Source organism: Mustelus asterias, chromosome 5 (assembly GCF_964213995.1).
Source record: "Mustelus asterias chromosome 5, sMusAst1.hap1.1, whole genome shotgun sequence".
Classification (NCBI taxonomy): Eukaryota; Metazoa; Chordata; class Chondrichthyes; order Carcharhiniformes; family Triakidae; genus Mustelus; species Mustelus asterias.
The window spans coordinates 26654104-26669392 of NC_135805.1; the positions used below are offsets into that span (position 1 = coordinate 26654104).

Below are 15289 nucleotides of genomic sequence, written 5' to 3' on the forward strand. Positions count from 1 at the left end.
TGCATAGGAACACAGGAATTGGGAGCAGAAGTAGGCAAATTCAGCCCTTTGAGCCTGCTCCGCCATTCAATCAGATCATGGCTGATCTCTCCCTGGTCTCAAATCCACCTCCCCACCTCTTCCCCTTATCCTTTATTTATGCACTCATTATTGTACATTTTCTTTATGCATGAATCGCCTAAATTGTTTTTTTTTGCAGCGGTCAACTCAATTTGTACATTGGATGGCACAATATCATTCTTACCTCTTACCCTGATTAGTCAATATAATGTAATGGGTGTGTCTAAGATTAAATTTTGTGGTTGTCCCCCATCCAATTCAAATAAAGTGTCTAGCGATAGACTACCATTTTAGTATTAGTTGGTAGTCTTTGAAATAGATCTATTTCCTTCTTGAAACCATTCAACAATTCAGACCCCACCCTGCTATGGGACAGCAAGTTCCACAAATCCACCACCCATCCTGAAGCATCTCTCAGGAGCACCCTAATGTAGTGAGCACTGCTGCAAGCCTCACACCCACATCGCCCAGATTGTGTGTGCTGCCTACTATTCAACCTTGACAGTCACATCAGCCAAACTCATTGCTCCACATTTATGACATAGTTCCCCCTCTCTTTGCAAGACCAGAGACAGCAGGATCTAACTGATAGGCTACAGGCACAGCCACGCGTACTCATCCCCACGGAGCATATGGTGCTCAACATCACTGCAGTGGCCATGGCCAGCAGTCAGGCTGAAAGCATGGAAGATGACCATATCCTCCACACTAACTCTTCTTCCCCCTCATTCCACAGTCTCTTCTTATTTACAAGCTGCAGATGGTATAAGCAAACACCTCTTTCCCACCCCCCCGCCCCATCAGCCCCATCACAACTCTCGCCTTTCACCATCAATGTACTGAAGAACTCCCACCTGACCAGGCATTGGTAGAAGAAGGCAATGATGAAAAAGAAACACCTTCACTCGATTTCTCACTCGCAGCTCAGGTGGCAACAAATGGTTCAGAGGACAGCATAAAGAGAGATCTGCATTTGCGGAGATAGCAGGCATGAGGGGCGGCAGTCAGGCCTAGGAGTGTTTAGCACCAAATGATAGCTTCCTGAGGGTGAGGCTGCACACAAATACTTATTAAAAATCGCTTCCCCCACCAATCAAAGCAGCCCGCTTGATTGGCACCACATCTACAAACATCCTCCACCACCGATGCTCAGTGTGTACTGTCTACAAGGCGCACAGTAATAATTCAGCAAAGATCCTTAGACAGCGCCTTCCAAACCCACCACCACTTCCATCCAGAAGGACAAGGGCAGCAGATACATGGGAATACCACCACCCGCAAGTTCCCCTCCAAGACAATCACCATCCTGACTTGGAAATATATCGCCGTTCCTACACAGTCACTGGGTCAAAATCCTGGAATTCCCTCCCTAATGAGTCAACCCACAGCATGTGGACTGCAGCGATTCAAGAAGGCAGCTCACCACTACCTTCTCAAGGGCAACTACAAACTTGCACTCTGGGGCAGCACGGTGGCACAATGATTCGCACTGCTGCCTCAGAGAGCCAGGGACCCGGGTTCGATTCCCGGCTTGAGTCACGCTGTGGAGTTTGCACGTTCTCCCCATGTCTGCGTGGGTTTCATCCGGGTGCTCCGGTTTCCTCCCACAGTGTGAAAGACGTGCTGGTTAGGTGCATTGACCCAAATGGGTGTGGCGACTAGGGGAATTTCACAATAACTTCATTGCAGTGTTAATGTAAACCTTACTCGTGACTAATAAATAAGCTTTAACTTTAGCTTAACTAGGGATGGGCAATAAATGCTGGCCTAGCCAGCAACACCCATGTCCCACGAATGTACAAAAAAAAAATCCCCGTCTTCACTCACCTTTAACATTATATGATCAAGCTCCATTTGTCCTACCTCAACATCATTTCATCATGAAATGACTACAAAATAAGTTTTTCTATCATAAAACCAAGGCATTTTCAAATGCTGCAGACTACTTTTCCTTTCCACTTATCGGATGACTGAACAATGTGTCAGTTATAAACTTATTAGCTTTCTATCTCACCGACCCCGATTGAAAAGTTAAATTGATGGGTTACTTCATCTCAAACTCACCTGCAGCTCCGTTTGCATTTCCAACCACCACCAAAGCACTGATAGATCTCTTCCTGCCTTCTTTTGCTGTCATATTGAAGACACTTTTAACCTGTCAGACAAAGCATCGAGCTGATTAAACCTCAAGAATTGGGAAACAGGACATTTCTATTCTGAAACCAAACCAGATTCAAATGAGATGCTGCAATATCAGGGAACAGCTGATTACAGCCTTTATCTTGCATCCTCTCAGGAGCGTGACAAAGAGATGTTAGTAGAGCAGCATTCATACATATTCCAGCAATATTCTAAATCTAAAGATTGCTGAGGGAGTTTGAACAAAACAGGAGAAGCACAAGTTTCATTTGGAGGAGGAAAGTGCCCAACAAAAGATTGCGAATGACTGAAGATAGATTCATCACAAGTCTTAGCTATTGGTAAAGACTGGGAGATGAAGCAATGGGGTTAATCAAGAGCCAGAATAGTTTACACTTACATACCATGTTGTTTTTAATAAAGCTAAACATCCTAAGGTGCTTCACAGTTGCACAATCAAACAAAATTTGCCACCAAGCCACATGAAGGAATATCGGGGACAGTTGATTAAAAGCGTGTTGAATTAAATAGATTTTCATAGAATCCTACAGTGCAGAAGGAGCCCATTTGGCCCATTGAGTCTGCACCAATCACAATCCCACCCAGGCCTTATGCCCATCACCCCACTTATTTACCCTGCTAACCCTCTGACACAAAGGGGCTATTTAGCATGGCCAATCAACCTAACCCGCACATCTTTGGAGTGTGGGAGGAAACCGGAGCACCAAGAGGAAACCCACCCGGACAGGGGGAGAATGTGCAAACTCCACACAGATGGGTGACCCAAGCCGGGAATCGGGTCCCTGGCGCTGTGAGGCAGCAGTGCTAACCACTGTGCCACCATGCCGCCCTAATTTCAGGAGCATCTTAAAAGTAGCAAAGAGAAGTAGAGGTGCAGAGATTAGGGCCTTGGCAGCTAAAGGCATGGTGGGGCGATTGTAATTCAGAATGTAAGAGAAATCTTGGTTGAAGATTTCTTATCATTGTGCACACAAACTAACTTGGAGAAAGCATATCTCACCCTAAATACCTGCTCTCACTAATGCTCACCTTCAAGGTAAACTAACATATTAGTCTGAAGCTCATATTTACAAAGTTATAGTTAAAGTTATGCATACCTGTCGGAGCATATGAAAGGTAAACAGTTGCTAAGAAATACCATTGCAGCTGCAATACATGGACTAATTCAGATACAAGGTTTTTTTTAAACTCGTTAGGCCTGAACTTTCAAGGAGCGATAATCATTCTGCTCGTTAACTTAGGTGTGAGTTGGACATTTCATCCCCCACCTCCCGACTCTGGCCTAATGAGAAGAGAGTGCAACGCAGTGGGTTTCCGTCAGTCAAACACAGCAGCCGGAAGGATTTTGTGGAAGGTGGGAGTTAGTCGGGGGAGGGTGTTCAGACCGGACATGGCGGGGTAGACCGGGGGGGTGAAGGGTGTAGTCTAGACAGTAGTCACGGGGTGCCTGGTACTGGAAGTGGTTGTAATTCTTCTCATTTTTCCGGGGTAATTATTCTGCTATCGAAACCATCTCCGTAGTCTCCAATTTAATTTGGAGTACTGGATAGTTCGGCGCGGTGCAGGGTAATTACCCATCGGAGGTTTGCTCTTTCCAACGTCCACACTATTTCGCTTCTGTTCTTTTTTTTAAAAGTAGGCTACATTAAGATTCATTAACTTCCATGAACTGTAAAATGAAAGAAAATGCAAATGAATAGATCGTGAATTTGAGCTGGAAGAAATATGAGCCTCGATTTCCTGCAGGAATGAAAATGACAAATGGAAATAGGATGGTACATGATTTGCATTTGCCCAACGTGACCCAACCTAATCTGAATAATTAGGATAAAATCCGAGTATCAGAACTACCAGAGAGCGGGAGCTCACCCTTTGGGGTGGGGAGCTAAGGCTAGTGCACCTTGCAGCAGCTTTGAGGCAGCAATGTACCAAAATAGCTGGAATGGAAGCAAAACACAAACCTGTCTTTACAAAAACGCACGGTGTTCAGAAGAACTGGGAGCCCCCCCAGCTTGTCTAATGGAGTTGCTGAAGGACAGCAGAGGAAGGGAGCCTGGTTTGAGACAGAGCAATTCAGCATCTGTAGAGAGCTGTTCAGGAGCAATGTTAACAAGGTACCCAGGGGAGTCCGTATCCATGCTAGCATCTGCTGCACTGGAAAAAGCTGAAAGCACTTACTAGCTTGGGCAAGGAGTCTCACAACACCAGGTTAAAGTCCGACAGGTTTATTTGGTAATCATAAGCTTTCGGAGCGCTGCTCCTTCCTCAGGGGAGACCTGAGAAAGGAGCAGAGCTCCGAAAGTTCATGATTCCAAATAAACCTGTTGGGATTTTAATCTGGTGTTGTGAGACTTCTTACTGTGCCCACCCCAGTCCAACGCTGGCATCTCCACATAGCTTGGGGCAAGGCAAGAGAGCAATACCTTCCAAGAATTTCTTGGAGGAAATCTGCCACTTTTCATGGCATACCCTTGCACAATGTTTCAAGTGCTTATGGTCAAAGCTCAGGGGGGCTGACAAATACCCTTCAAAACCCAGCCTTCGCCTGCAAGTGTTCTCTCCTCCTCACGGCCTTGCACATAATTGAAACCATAAAAACTCTGTTAAAGAATCTAACTGCCCGCATCAGTCATTACATCTATAACTGACAGTGAGCTGTCAGAGGAGCTAGAGAAATTCTCACTTTTTAAACCTGTCAATCTGATGTCTTTGCAACCGTGGGATGAGCTCCAAGAGGTGGCTATTAGAATGCAGTAGCCATTCACCTCATTCACTCTAAGCCACTCAGGGAGAGCTCGAGGCTGAGTTTAGGAGATGAAAAATCATCCAGGCGCTGTGGGGAAATCACCGTAGTTAAGGAGCAATAGGTACATTCAGCACACGCTTTCATTACAATAGTGTGGGCAGACCTTGCCTATGGCAAGGTTTTAATAATCATTTTTGTCAAGTGCCATGAGTAGCAGCTGTGTGCGTAGATGAAAGCACATTAATGTTGGGTGAGGGCAAGGTGTACTGGTAATACATACGTGGCATTTTGTGTATTAATTTGGGATTTGACAAAACAGCAAGGAGGCCGTAAATGTCTTCAGGAAGGCAGACGGGTTGCTAGAATGGCAGAATATTTAGTTTAATATGAATAAGTACGAGGGAAAAGCAAAGAAGCTGGGTAGATACACAATGCAAAGAGACTGAAGGGCGAACAGGGGAACCTAGGAGAGTAGAAGCTGTGTGCCTGACTGTGAGTGGGATACAGAGTTATTCTTGTGCCAGAATAGGTAAATCCTATCGAGCGAGTGAAAGACTATTCATTTGGTCGGGGAGTCGGTGCCAAGACATTAAGGGTGGAATTTTTCTGGCACATCCGCCCGAGATTCGTACGAGGCCAAAGGAGAATGCCGTTCTCCGAGCCTCGCCCGCTCCCAGAATCGGGGCGGGCATGCCGGTGAAATTCTGGCCTGAGAGTGAAGAGTGAGGTTCGGAGCAATTCATTTTGCACGAAAAGATTGCTGGGGAAGAAAACTCAGCCCTTTATCACAGGCAGTGGTTGAGGCAAATATTTCAACTTCTAAGGGAAAGTTTGAAAAATATTCGAAGCAGAGGAAGATGCAAGGGCAATGTGTTAGTTCTGGAAAGAGCCAACACAGATATGGTTACGTTTACACTATCAGTATTGTTAAATATTTTGTGTACTTTGATGAGGTCCCTCCCTGACTGCTTTTTAGCTAAATTTGAAATCAAGTCTTGTTACTGTTTTCTGCATTCTCTCCCATATGTATATGTTTTTGCAATTGAAATAGAAAATGCTGGAAACACTCAGCAGGACAGGCAGCAGCTGTGAAGAGAACGAAAAGTGGGGCATGAGCTTCTGCTGGAACCAGCTTTGCCAGATGCATCTTGACCTATTGTGTGTTCCCAGCATTTTCTGCTTTAATTTCAGATTTCCAGCATACAGTCATCGAGTCATAGGAGGTTTACAACATGGAAACAGGCCCTTCGGCCCAACTTGTCCATGCCGCCCTTTTTTTTTAAAACCCCTAAGCTGATCCCAATTGCCCGCATTTGGCCCATATCCCTCTATACCCATCATACCCATGTAACTATCTAAATGCTTTTTAGAAGATAAAATTGTACCTGCCTCTACTACTATCTCTGGCAGCTTGTTCCAGACACTCACCACCCTCTGTGTGAAAGAATTGCCCCTCTATTAGAGCCACCATCAGTTGCCCCCAGCATGGTCGGTGCAGGCTTGGAGGGCCGAAGGGCCCGTTCCTGTGCTGTAAGTTTCTTTGTTCTTTGTTCTGTGTGAAACAATTGCCCCTCTGGACACTTTTGTATCTCTCCCCTCTCACCTTAAACCTATGCCCTCTAGTTTTAGACTCCCCTACCTTTGGGAAAAGATATTGACTATCTACCTCGTTTATGCCCCTCATTATTTTATAGACCTCTATAAGGTCACCCCTCAGCCTCCTATGCTCCAGAGAGAAAAGTCCCAGTCTATTCAGCCTCTCCTTATAACTCAATCCATCAAGTCCTGGTGGCATCCTAGTAAATCTTTTCTGCACTCTTTCTAGTTTAATAATATCCTTTCTATAATAGGGTGACCAGAACTGTACACAGTATTCCAAGTGTGGCCGTACCAATGTCTTGTACAACTTCAACAAGACATCCCAACTCCTGTATTCAATGTTCTGACCGATGAAACCAAGCATGCCGAATGCCTTCTTCACCACTCTGTCCACCTGTGACTCCACTTTCAAGGAGCTATGAACATGGATAGGACATAGGAGGGATTGTTGCAGGCTCAATGGGCCAAACAGCCTCCTTCTACACTGCAGATTCTATGATTCAAACATAGTATTCCGAGTTTGCTCCGAACATTGCACTATAAAGTTTTACGAAACCTCTGTCCTGGCGACTGTTCAGTTTCATTATTTTAATAAATTGCTTCATTGTATTGAAAGTGGCATATTAAAAATAGCAATCAAAATCCATTAATTAAATTCTATTAATATGTGTCCTCCCCACACTTTGTGACTTGCATTCAATACTTAAAATTTAAACACAAAATGTTCATTACATAACCGAGCTAAATCATTTCTTTATTTGGCATCGTCAGTCCCTATTGAATTCTTATCAGTATTGCTGCATATTTGACAAAACTTACTTCCTCGCAGCAAGTTAACCTGTGGACAAGAAAGCTTCTGTCGAGGTTTCCTTGTTAGAACCTTGATTTTTCTGTTGTTAACAAAGCCAGAAGAAAGTTTGTGAAGATGAAGGATATCTCTATCTTTCTTCTAATTTCAGCATCACAGCTACCATCTTCATTACCATTTGTCCAGAGCAGACAAACTCAAAAGATTTTGTGGCTCGATTATAGTGTCCCCACCTCTGGGTCCAAAGCCCAGGGTTGAAGTTCCCCCTGACGAGAATTAATGGCCATGGAGGGAGCATTCATGACAGTTCAACAAGCTGATAATCAGCCAGGTATCTTTCCACCACTTCCCCACGATTTCCCAAGAAAAAAAAAACATGTGCGTGATGATGTTAAAAAAAGTAGACAAATGTATCTACGTATTCCAACATGATAGCGTGCACATCAAACTTTACTCCAATTTCTTCTAATCTGCTCCTTCTAACCACCTATTAATATGTGTCCTCCCCACACTTTGTGACTTGCATTCAATACTTAAAATTTAAACACAAAAAGGCGGCCTTCGCGACACACGATAGCGCTGAGTCGCTGAGCAGAAACTGATAGCCAAGTTCCGCACACACGAGGACGGCCTCAACCGGGATATTGGGTTCATGTCACACTATTTATAACTCCCACAGTTGCGTGGACCTGCAGAGTTTCACTGGCTGTCTTGTCTGGAGACAATACACATCTTTTTAGCCTGTCTTGATGCTCTCTCCACTCACATTGTTTCGTCTCTTAAAGACTTGATTAGTTGTAAGTATTTGCATTCCAACCATTATTCATGTAAATTGAGTCTGTGTCTTTATAAGCTCTGTTTGTGAACAGAATTCCCACTCACCTGAAGAAGGGGCTAAGAGCTCCGAAAGCTTGTGTGGCTTTTGCTACCAAATAAACCTGTTGGACTTTAACCTGGTGTTGTTAAACTTCTTACTGTGTTTACCCCAGTCCAACGCCGGCATCTCCACATCCTTCTAACCACCACCATGTTTGCTTTTGATGTTCATTCATACTCAATCCATACTCTAAACACTGGATTTTATTTGACCTACAATATTCTGTAGGGCCTCTACTGACTCTGAAAGTAGCATTGTACTCATAGAACCCTACAGTGCAGAAGGAGGCCATTCTGCCCATCGAGTCTGCACTGACTGCAATCCCATCCAGGCCCCATCCCCATAACCCCATGCATTTACCCTAGTTAGTCCCCCTGACACTGAGGGGCAATTTATCATGCCCAATCCACCTAACCGGAACTTCTGTGGACTGTGGGAGAAAACCAGAGCACCTGGAGGAAACCCACGCAAACACAGGGAGAACATGCAAAATAAAAGCAAATTATTATGAATGCTGGAATCTGAAAGCAAAATAGAAAATGCTGGAAAATCTCAGCAGGTCTGGCAGCATCTGTAAGGAGAGGAAAGAGCTGACGTTTCGAGTCCAGATGACCCTTTGTCAAAGCCCCTTGGCAAAGGGAGAATGTGCAAACTCCACACAGTGACCCAAGCCGGGGATTGAACCCAGGTCCCTGGTGCTGTGAGACAGCAGTGCTGACCACTGTGCCACTGTACTGTCAGCATACTTTTGCCCCCAATTTTAACACAAAGTACATCCAACTTGGAACACTTGTTCTGTGTACAGATTTTAGAATGTTGGCGACAGCACATAGCCTTGTAGTACTCCCCTCTTCGCTTGAAATGTATCTGGTTATCCATCCTTTAGCCTCATTTTAATTATTGGTGCCAAGCAGGCTCTGGATAAATCTCACATCTTTACTGTCAATATCACATTTCAGCAGCATGTCTAAAACCTAACGCTTTTTCATTGTCTATGAAGCACATGTAACTGATCTTGTTTACTTCCAGATATTTATCAAAAGTTGTTCTTAGGTTAAATAGGCTCTGAAGGGTCACATGAATTCGAAACCTTAACTCTATTTTCTCTCTCCACAGATTCTGCCAGACCTGAGTTTGTCCAGCATTTTCTGCTTTTGTTAAACATTCCCTCTTAAAACCAGGCTGTGTTTCATCAGTTTCTGCTTCCAACGTGTTATTATTTCTCCCCATTCAGTTTTTCAACATCATTCATGATTCTGAAATGATCATAGTCTATTGCTTTAAGTTCCTTAAGTGAATTAACCAATAATGAATGGTTCTCGTCACTTGGAATACATCCTTTGATCGCAAATTTCTGTTATCACTTCTATTTCTCCAAGGACTTGTAGATGTTCTTTCACTTCATCAATGCCTGGAGCTTTTCTGGTACTCAAAGTATTCTTTACCTCTGATAACATAATGGTTAGTCTATTGTTTGCCTCTATATCTTGAGGGTTTCCTTGATTAGATCATCATACAATTCACCTATATATTCTGCCCATATCTTCGCTGCTGCATTCCTTTCAGCCAATCTTTCATTTTTATACACCCACTATCTGTGCGTATCTCTTTTTTTCCATCTGTCAAAGATTGAAAGAGTGCATGGCGCTCATTTTATGACACATCCCATACCATTTCTCTTCAGCTTCCTGACATGCATTCTTTATTTTCTTTTCAATTTCATCGTACTCCAGTGTGTTTCTTTTTCTTTCCCTTTTCTATCTCAGTCTGAATGACGTGCTGGTGAGGTGCATTGACCCAAACAGGCGCTGGAGGGTGGCGACTAGGGGAATTTCACAGTAACTTCACTGCAGTGTGAATGTAAGCCTTACTTGTGACCAATAAATAAACTATGACTTTGGCCATTGCTGGGGTACCTTATCTGTCATCCACTGCTTGACACTTTCTTTTCCATTTCAGTATCATTTCCTTTGCAGGATGTCACATACTCTCCTTCGTATTTGCTTTCTATTTCTTGCTCCGAGACCTGTTTGTTCGGTTTCTTCAGCCCCGAGAGATTCTGCCTTGTTTTTCTTTAAACTTCAAGAACGGATGCCTCCCTGATGTCCTCATCCTTCAGCATGTTCAAGGGCTAAAGGTCGCACAGCTTTTCTTTTTGCTACTTTCAAGTTTCATCCTCATTTTTGCCACCAGCCGACAATGATCTGAATTAAATGCGTGCTGGGATACGCAAGAATGTTCCATTATACTGTTTCTCAAATGTTGTTTCACCATCATATAACCCATTTGATTTCTATACACATCCCCTGGGCTGCTCCAAATGCGCAGTGTTCTTTTTGGTTGCTTAAGGAAGGCAGTTGCCACCATCAGATTATTTTCTTGACAAAATGATATCGGCCTCCCTCTTTCATTTTGCATTCCAAGGCCATATTGACTGGCCTATGTGTATAAGACAGTCCAATTTTAATCAGGGAGATAGACGGAATGACGATTGCACTTTTCTTACATGCTCTGCAAGCAATTTTATTTTGCCTCATCGTGTAGCTGCTTACCAGCCTTTTAAACAGTAAAGATTCCATTTGATTGATTTCCTCTGCAAACATCCACAGAGATTTCCTAACTGCTTTCAGAGATTGTTTTTTTAAGACCAAAATACTAGACGATGGAGCACTGTCTATGTATAACAAATTAGAAAAAGCCCGCTCAGCGGAAATCTAATAGCTGACTCCACTGTCAATATGCAAGGATTTTCAGTGTTCGGATTCTGTAATAGATCCACTACCTCTCAATGCTTTCATTTAGTCCCTTGGCTGCAGCAGGAGGCCAAGAATGCAAGCAATTCTCAACTCAGTGCAACAGATCATCAATAACCATTGAAGCGCAAGGGTTTCCCTACCTTAATTTATCTCTGTAATGGAATATTTCACTTGGAGAATACACAACCAGCAATACACTAGACATTTCATGACAAGGAATAAGACCTGACAAGAACATTCGAATGAGTTCGCTAGCTGCTGCTATAAATGCACTGTTGATTTGCAATTTGTGGGAGAGAGGGAGAGAGAGAGACCATCTCTGCTCGACATTCAAGGGCAGTAATGTTGCTGAATTCCCCACCATCAACATCTGAGGCATTAGCATTGGCCAGAAACCGAACTGGACATGCCATATAACTATAGTGGTGACAACAGCGGGTCAGAGGCTGGGGATGCTTGGGCAAGTAACTCAAATCCTGACTTCTCATAGCTTGCCCAGCATCTACAAGGTACAAGTCAGGAGTGTGATGGAACGCTCTTCAATTTCCTGGATAGTTGTAGCTCCAAAAACATTCAAGAAGTTTAGAATCATCTAAGAAAAAGCAGGGAGGCGGTGGCCTAGTGGTATTATCGCTAGACTATTAATCCAGAAACTCAGCTAATGTTCTGGGGACCCCGGTTCAAATCCTGCCACCAATTACTGATGACCATGAAGCCATTGTTGATTGTTGGAAAAACCCATCCGGTTCACTAATGTCCTTCAGGGAAGGAAATCTGGTGTCCTTGCCTGATCAGGCCTACATGTGACTCCAGAGCCACACTAATGTGGTTGACTCTCAACTGCCCTCAGGCAACTAAGGGTGGGCAATAAGTGCTGGCCGGCCAGTGACACCCATGAATCAATAAATAAAACCCCATTTGATTGGCACTCCATCCACCATCAGAAACATTCACTCCTCCCCCACTGATACCCAGTGGCAGCTGTGTGTACAATTAACAAGATGACAGCACCTTCCAAACGGATGGAATCTGGATTAGGTATCAGGACATTATCTTTGATAGTTTCAGCCTTGTAAATCTCTTTGCCTCAGCACTGGCAATCCCAAAAAGCACCTTTTCATTGATGGGGACAGGGATGGTTAAGATGTGCAAGCACAGCTAGCTGTCTTCCTCCAATTAACTGCTGCCTCTATCGTGAACTACCTTGACCTGAAAAAGGAAGTGTCACTGAATGTGGTGCAGCCTGGCTGATGTGGTCAAATTATCAGTGCGCAGACTGAGAATTGGGGTTGAGGCTTGCACGCTGTTAAGTGTGTGAGGGCACGGTGGCTGATATGAATATTAGATACGAGGTCGAAGTGCTAGATTGTTGGTAGGTGAATGATGGGGTCTCAGCTGTGTCTGCAAGTACTGGTGGAGTTAATAGGATACGGCATTTGAATATGCATTTGTTGACCTTCGTCACTCATGTGAAGTCATTGAGCTTTTTTGTGGCATTATATCCAGATCGTTGGGAGTTAAAACTTTGTCATTGTTCCCATGGCTGTCTGCTTCCACGGCATTTTGATCTCCTACTGCAGAAACAGGATACCCTTCCTTCTCCATCCTTCCACCAAGATCTCCAATCCAGTTTCTGGAAACCTTGAAGTCTGCTCTCTTCTATGTTGTGCCATTCTTCGCTCTGTCAGATCTTCTTCAGCTCCCAGCAGCTGCTTGCATCTCCCCTTTAAGAGATGCAGGCTAGCGTTAAGCGTTACAGACAACGTTTAATTACTACTACTGATATTGGCCCTTTGCTGTTATGTGTAGCCAGTGAATAGTGCAGTTAGTGCTGGATGGATACAAGGGTCTTGGAAGTGAGCAGAAAGCACCAAGTTGGAGTGCTGCCTGCGATTTCCAATGGCGAGTGCAGGTTAATTGCTTATCGCAGCCCCTGTCCTTTTCAAGGCCATTCAATGCAGCCTCCAATCTGTGCACTCCACATTAGGTAAACAGAAAATCGATCAATGTGATATTTGCCAGTAGCTCGTCTTGGAGTCGCTTTAAACACAGTATTAGGTTTCTGTGCATCACCTGAATAATGAAAGAAAATCCCAATGCCACTCAGTACCGACATGCTACACACTCTCATTTTGATTAGTTCCTGCTGTGAAAATTGTAAGTCGTGTCACTATGAGGCGCAGACGGTGAACCATCCATTTGAAGTACCTCAGTTCATTTTAAGTTGGTAAAGCATGACTTAGCAATTCTAGGAAATTGTCGTGGATTTAATGGTTCGGTTTATCACATCCTCTGATTCATTCGTCCCATCGCAGCTTGATCTCTGCACCGGGTTCAGTTTTATGTTGATTAATGATCATAAAAGCAGTTGTTTGCCAGTTTATCCATCTTGATCCCGTGAAACTGGCTACTGTCGCTTATGTCGAGAATCGTACATTCCCGGGATGTAATGGCAAGGCAGCAATCCAATCTGGGGTTGACACAATATCATAAAGCATGAGAGTGAAAGCCACGTTTGGAACATTGCCTCGAGCTATTTGTTGTTATTTATGATAAGTGCTTTTTCACATGTATGTAAAATGAATGTAGTCTGCTTCGCTAGCTCGCAATACCCATCTTCAGGCTGTGCTATGATTTTGTTCCACATCAGTACGTGATACCTGAGGCTGCTTGGAAAGATTAATAGTAAGTGATAATCCTAGTAAGGTGGCTAACAATGAAAATTAAAGCAAGCTGAAAAGAAGAACTTGCATTTATGTGGTATTTTATCAAGCCTTTCAGAAATATCTGAATATATTTAACATGACCAATCAACCTAACCCGCACATCTTTGGACTGTGGGAGGAAACCCACTGTGGGAGCAAGGAACTATAAAAGGTCGTGAATGTAGCCCAATCCATCACTCAAACCAGCCTCCCATCCATTGACTCTGTCTACACTTCCCGCTGCCTCGGCAAAGCAGCCAACATAATTAAGGGCCCCATGCCCCCGGACATTCTCTCTTCCACCTTCTTTCATCGGCAAAAAGATACAAAGGTCTGAGGTCACGTACCAACCGACTCAGCTTCTTCCCTGCTGTCATCAGACTTTTGAATGGACTTACCTTGCATTAAGTTGATCTTTCTCTACATCCTAGCAATGGCTGTAACACTACATTCTGCATTCTTTCGTTTCCTTCTCTATGAATGGTATGCTTTGTCTGTGCAGCGCGCAAGAAACAATACTTTTCACTGTATGTTAATACATGTGACAATAAATCAAATCAAATCAAATCAAACCGGAGCATCCGGCTAAATTGACCCTAGTGTCAGGGGGATTAGCAGAGTGAATATGAGGGGTTACGGGAATAGGGCCTGGGTGGGATTGTGGTCGGTGCAGACTCGATGGGCCGAATAGCCTCCTTCTGCACTGTAGGGATTCTATGATAATCTATGATATGTGTACTATATACCATACATCCTCATAACTAATCCAATTTCTCACATCTCCCTTCCCCCTCATTGAAAACTCTCTCCTGGTTTATAAGCTATGAATGGTATACCAGTATGCACCTCTTGCTTTGCTTCCAACCTGCAACATAACCTTACCCTTCTGCCTTTTAGCATTCAGATACCAAAGAGTTACAACTGGGTCAGGCTGCGGAGGAAATCATCAAGAGATTAACAAAGTACCAGGAGGTGATTTTACATCCACAGCCACCAGCTCAGAAATTGGTACTGTGCATTACTTAAGACATATATTCGAGACAGTCTGTAGGTGTTGAAACACTCAGTATAGATGGGAAAGGCTGGTACGGGTAAGTCTGACAGAGATCACACACGGTTGCTGCTGCAGAGAAATCAAAGAACAAAGAACAGTACAGCACAGGAAACAGGCCCTTCGGCCCTCCAAGCCTGTGCCTTTGATGGAACAGCCCACTGAAGAGCACTGATGGACATGCATACCAAAATACTTGGTGCATTGGGAAACCAGTGTAATGTTAAGGGGCTTGGGAGAATACAGCACCAACCTGACACAGGACTTTGCACAGAGCTTGGAGCCTGTCCTTTCCAGCATTAACACACTTGTGAACCCAAATGGGCTGCAGCATCGTTGGCTGATGCCTCAGCTTTCATTGTAGCACGAGCACCAGGCACCTCAATCCCCGAGTGTTGCAGTGCAAGCTCAGACTGTTGTCATGTTGGCTTACAGCATGTAAAAGGATGTCATAGCAGTGCAGCAATCTGCCCTTTAACTGGTTACTGGGGTTACTATGATGTCGCCTCAGGAAAGTGGCAATGGCT

General features: G+C 44.0%; 1 protein-coding gene across 1 annotated transcript in view; it reads right to left on the reverse strand.

Moving 5' to 3' along the window:
- mrps5 (mitochondrial ribosomal protein S5) overlaps positions 1-15289 on the reverse strand; it is a 156217-nt gene that overhangs the window by 33040 nt on the left and 107888 nt on the right. The window contains exon 6 of the mRNA XM_078212306.1: positions 2125-2215. Within this exon, the coding sequence (XP_078068432.1) occupies positions 2125-2215 (91 nt within the window). The remainder of the gene's footprint in view (positions 1-2124; positions 2216-15289) is intronic.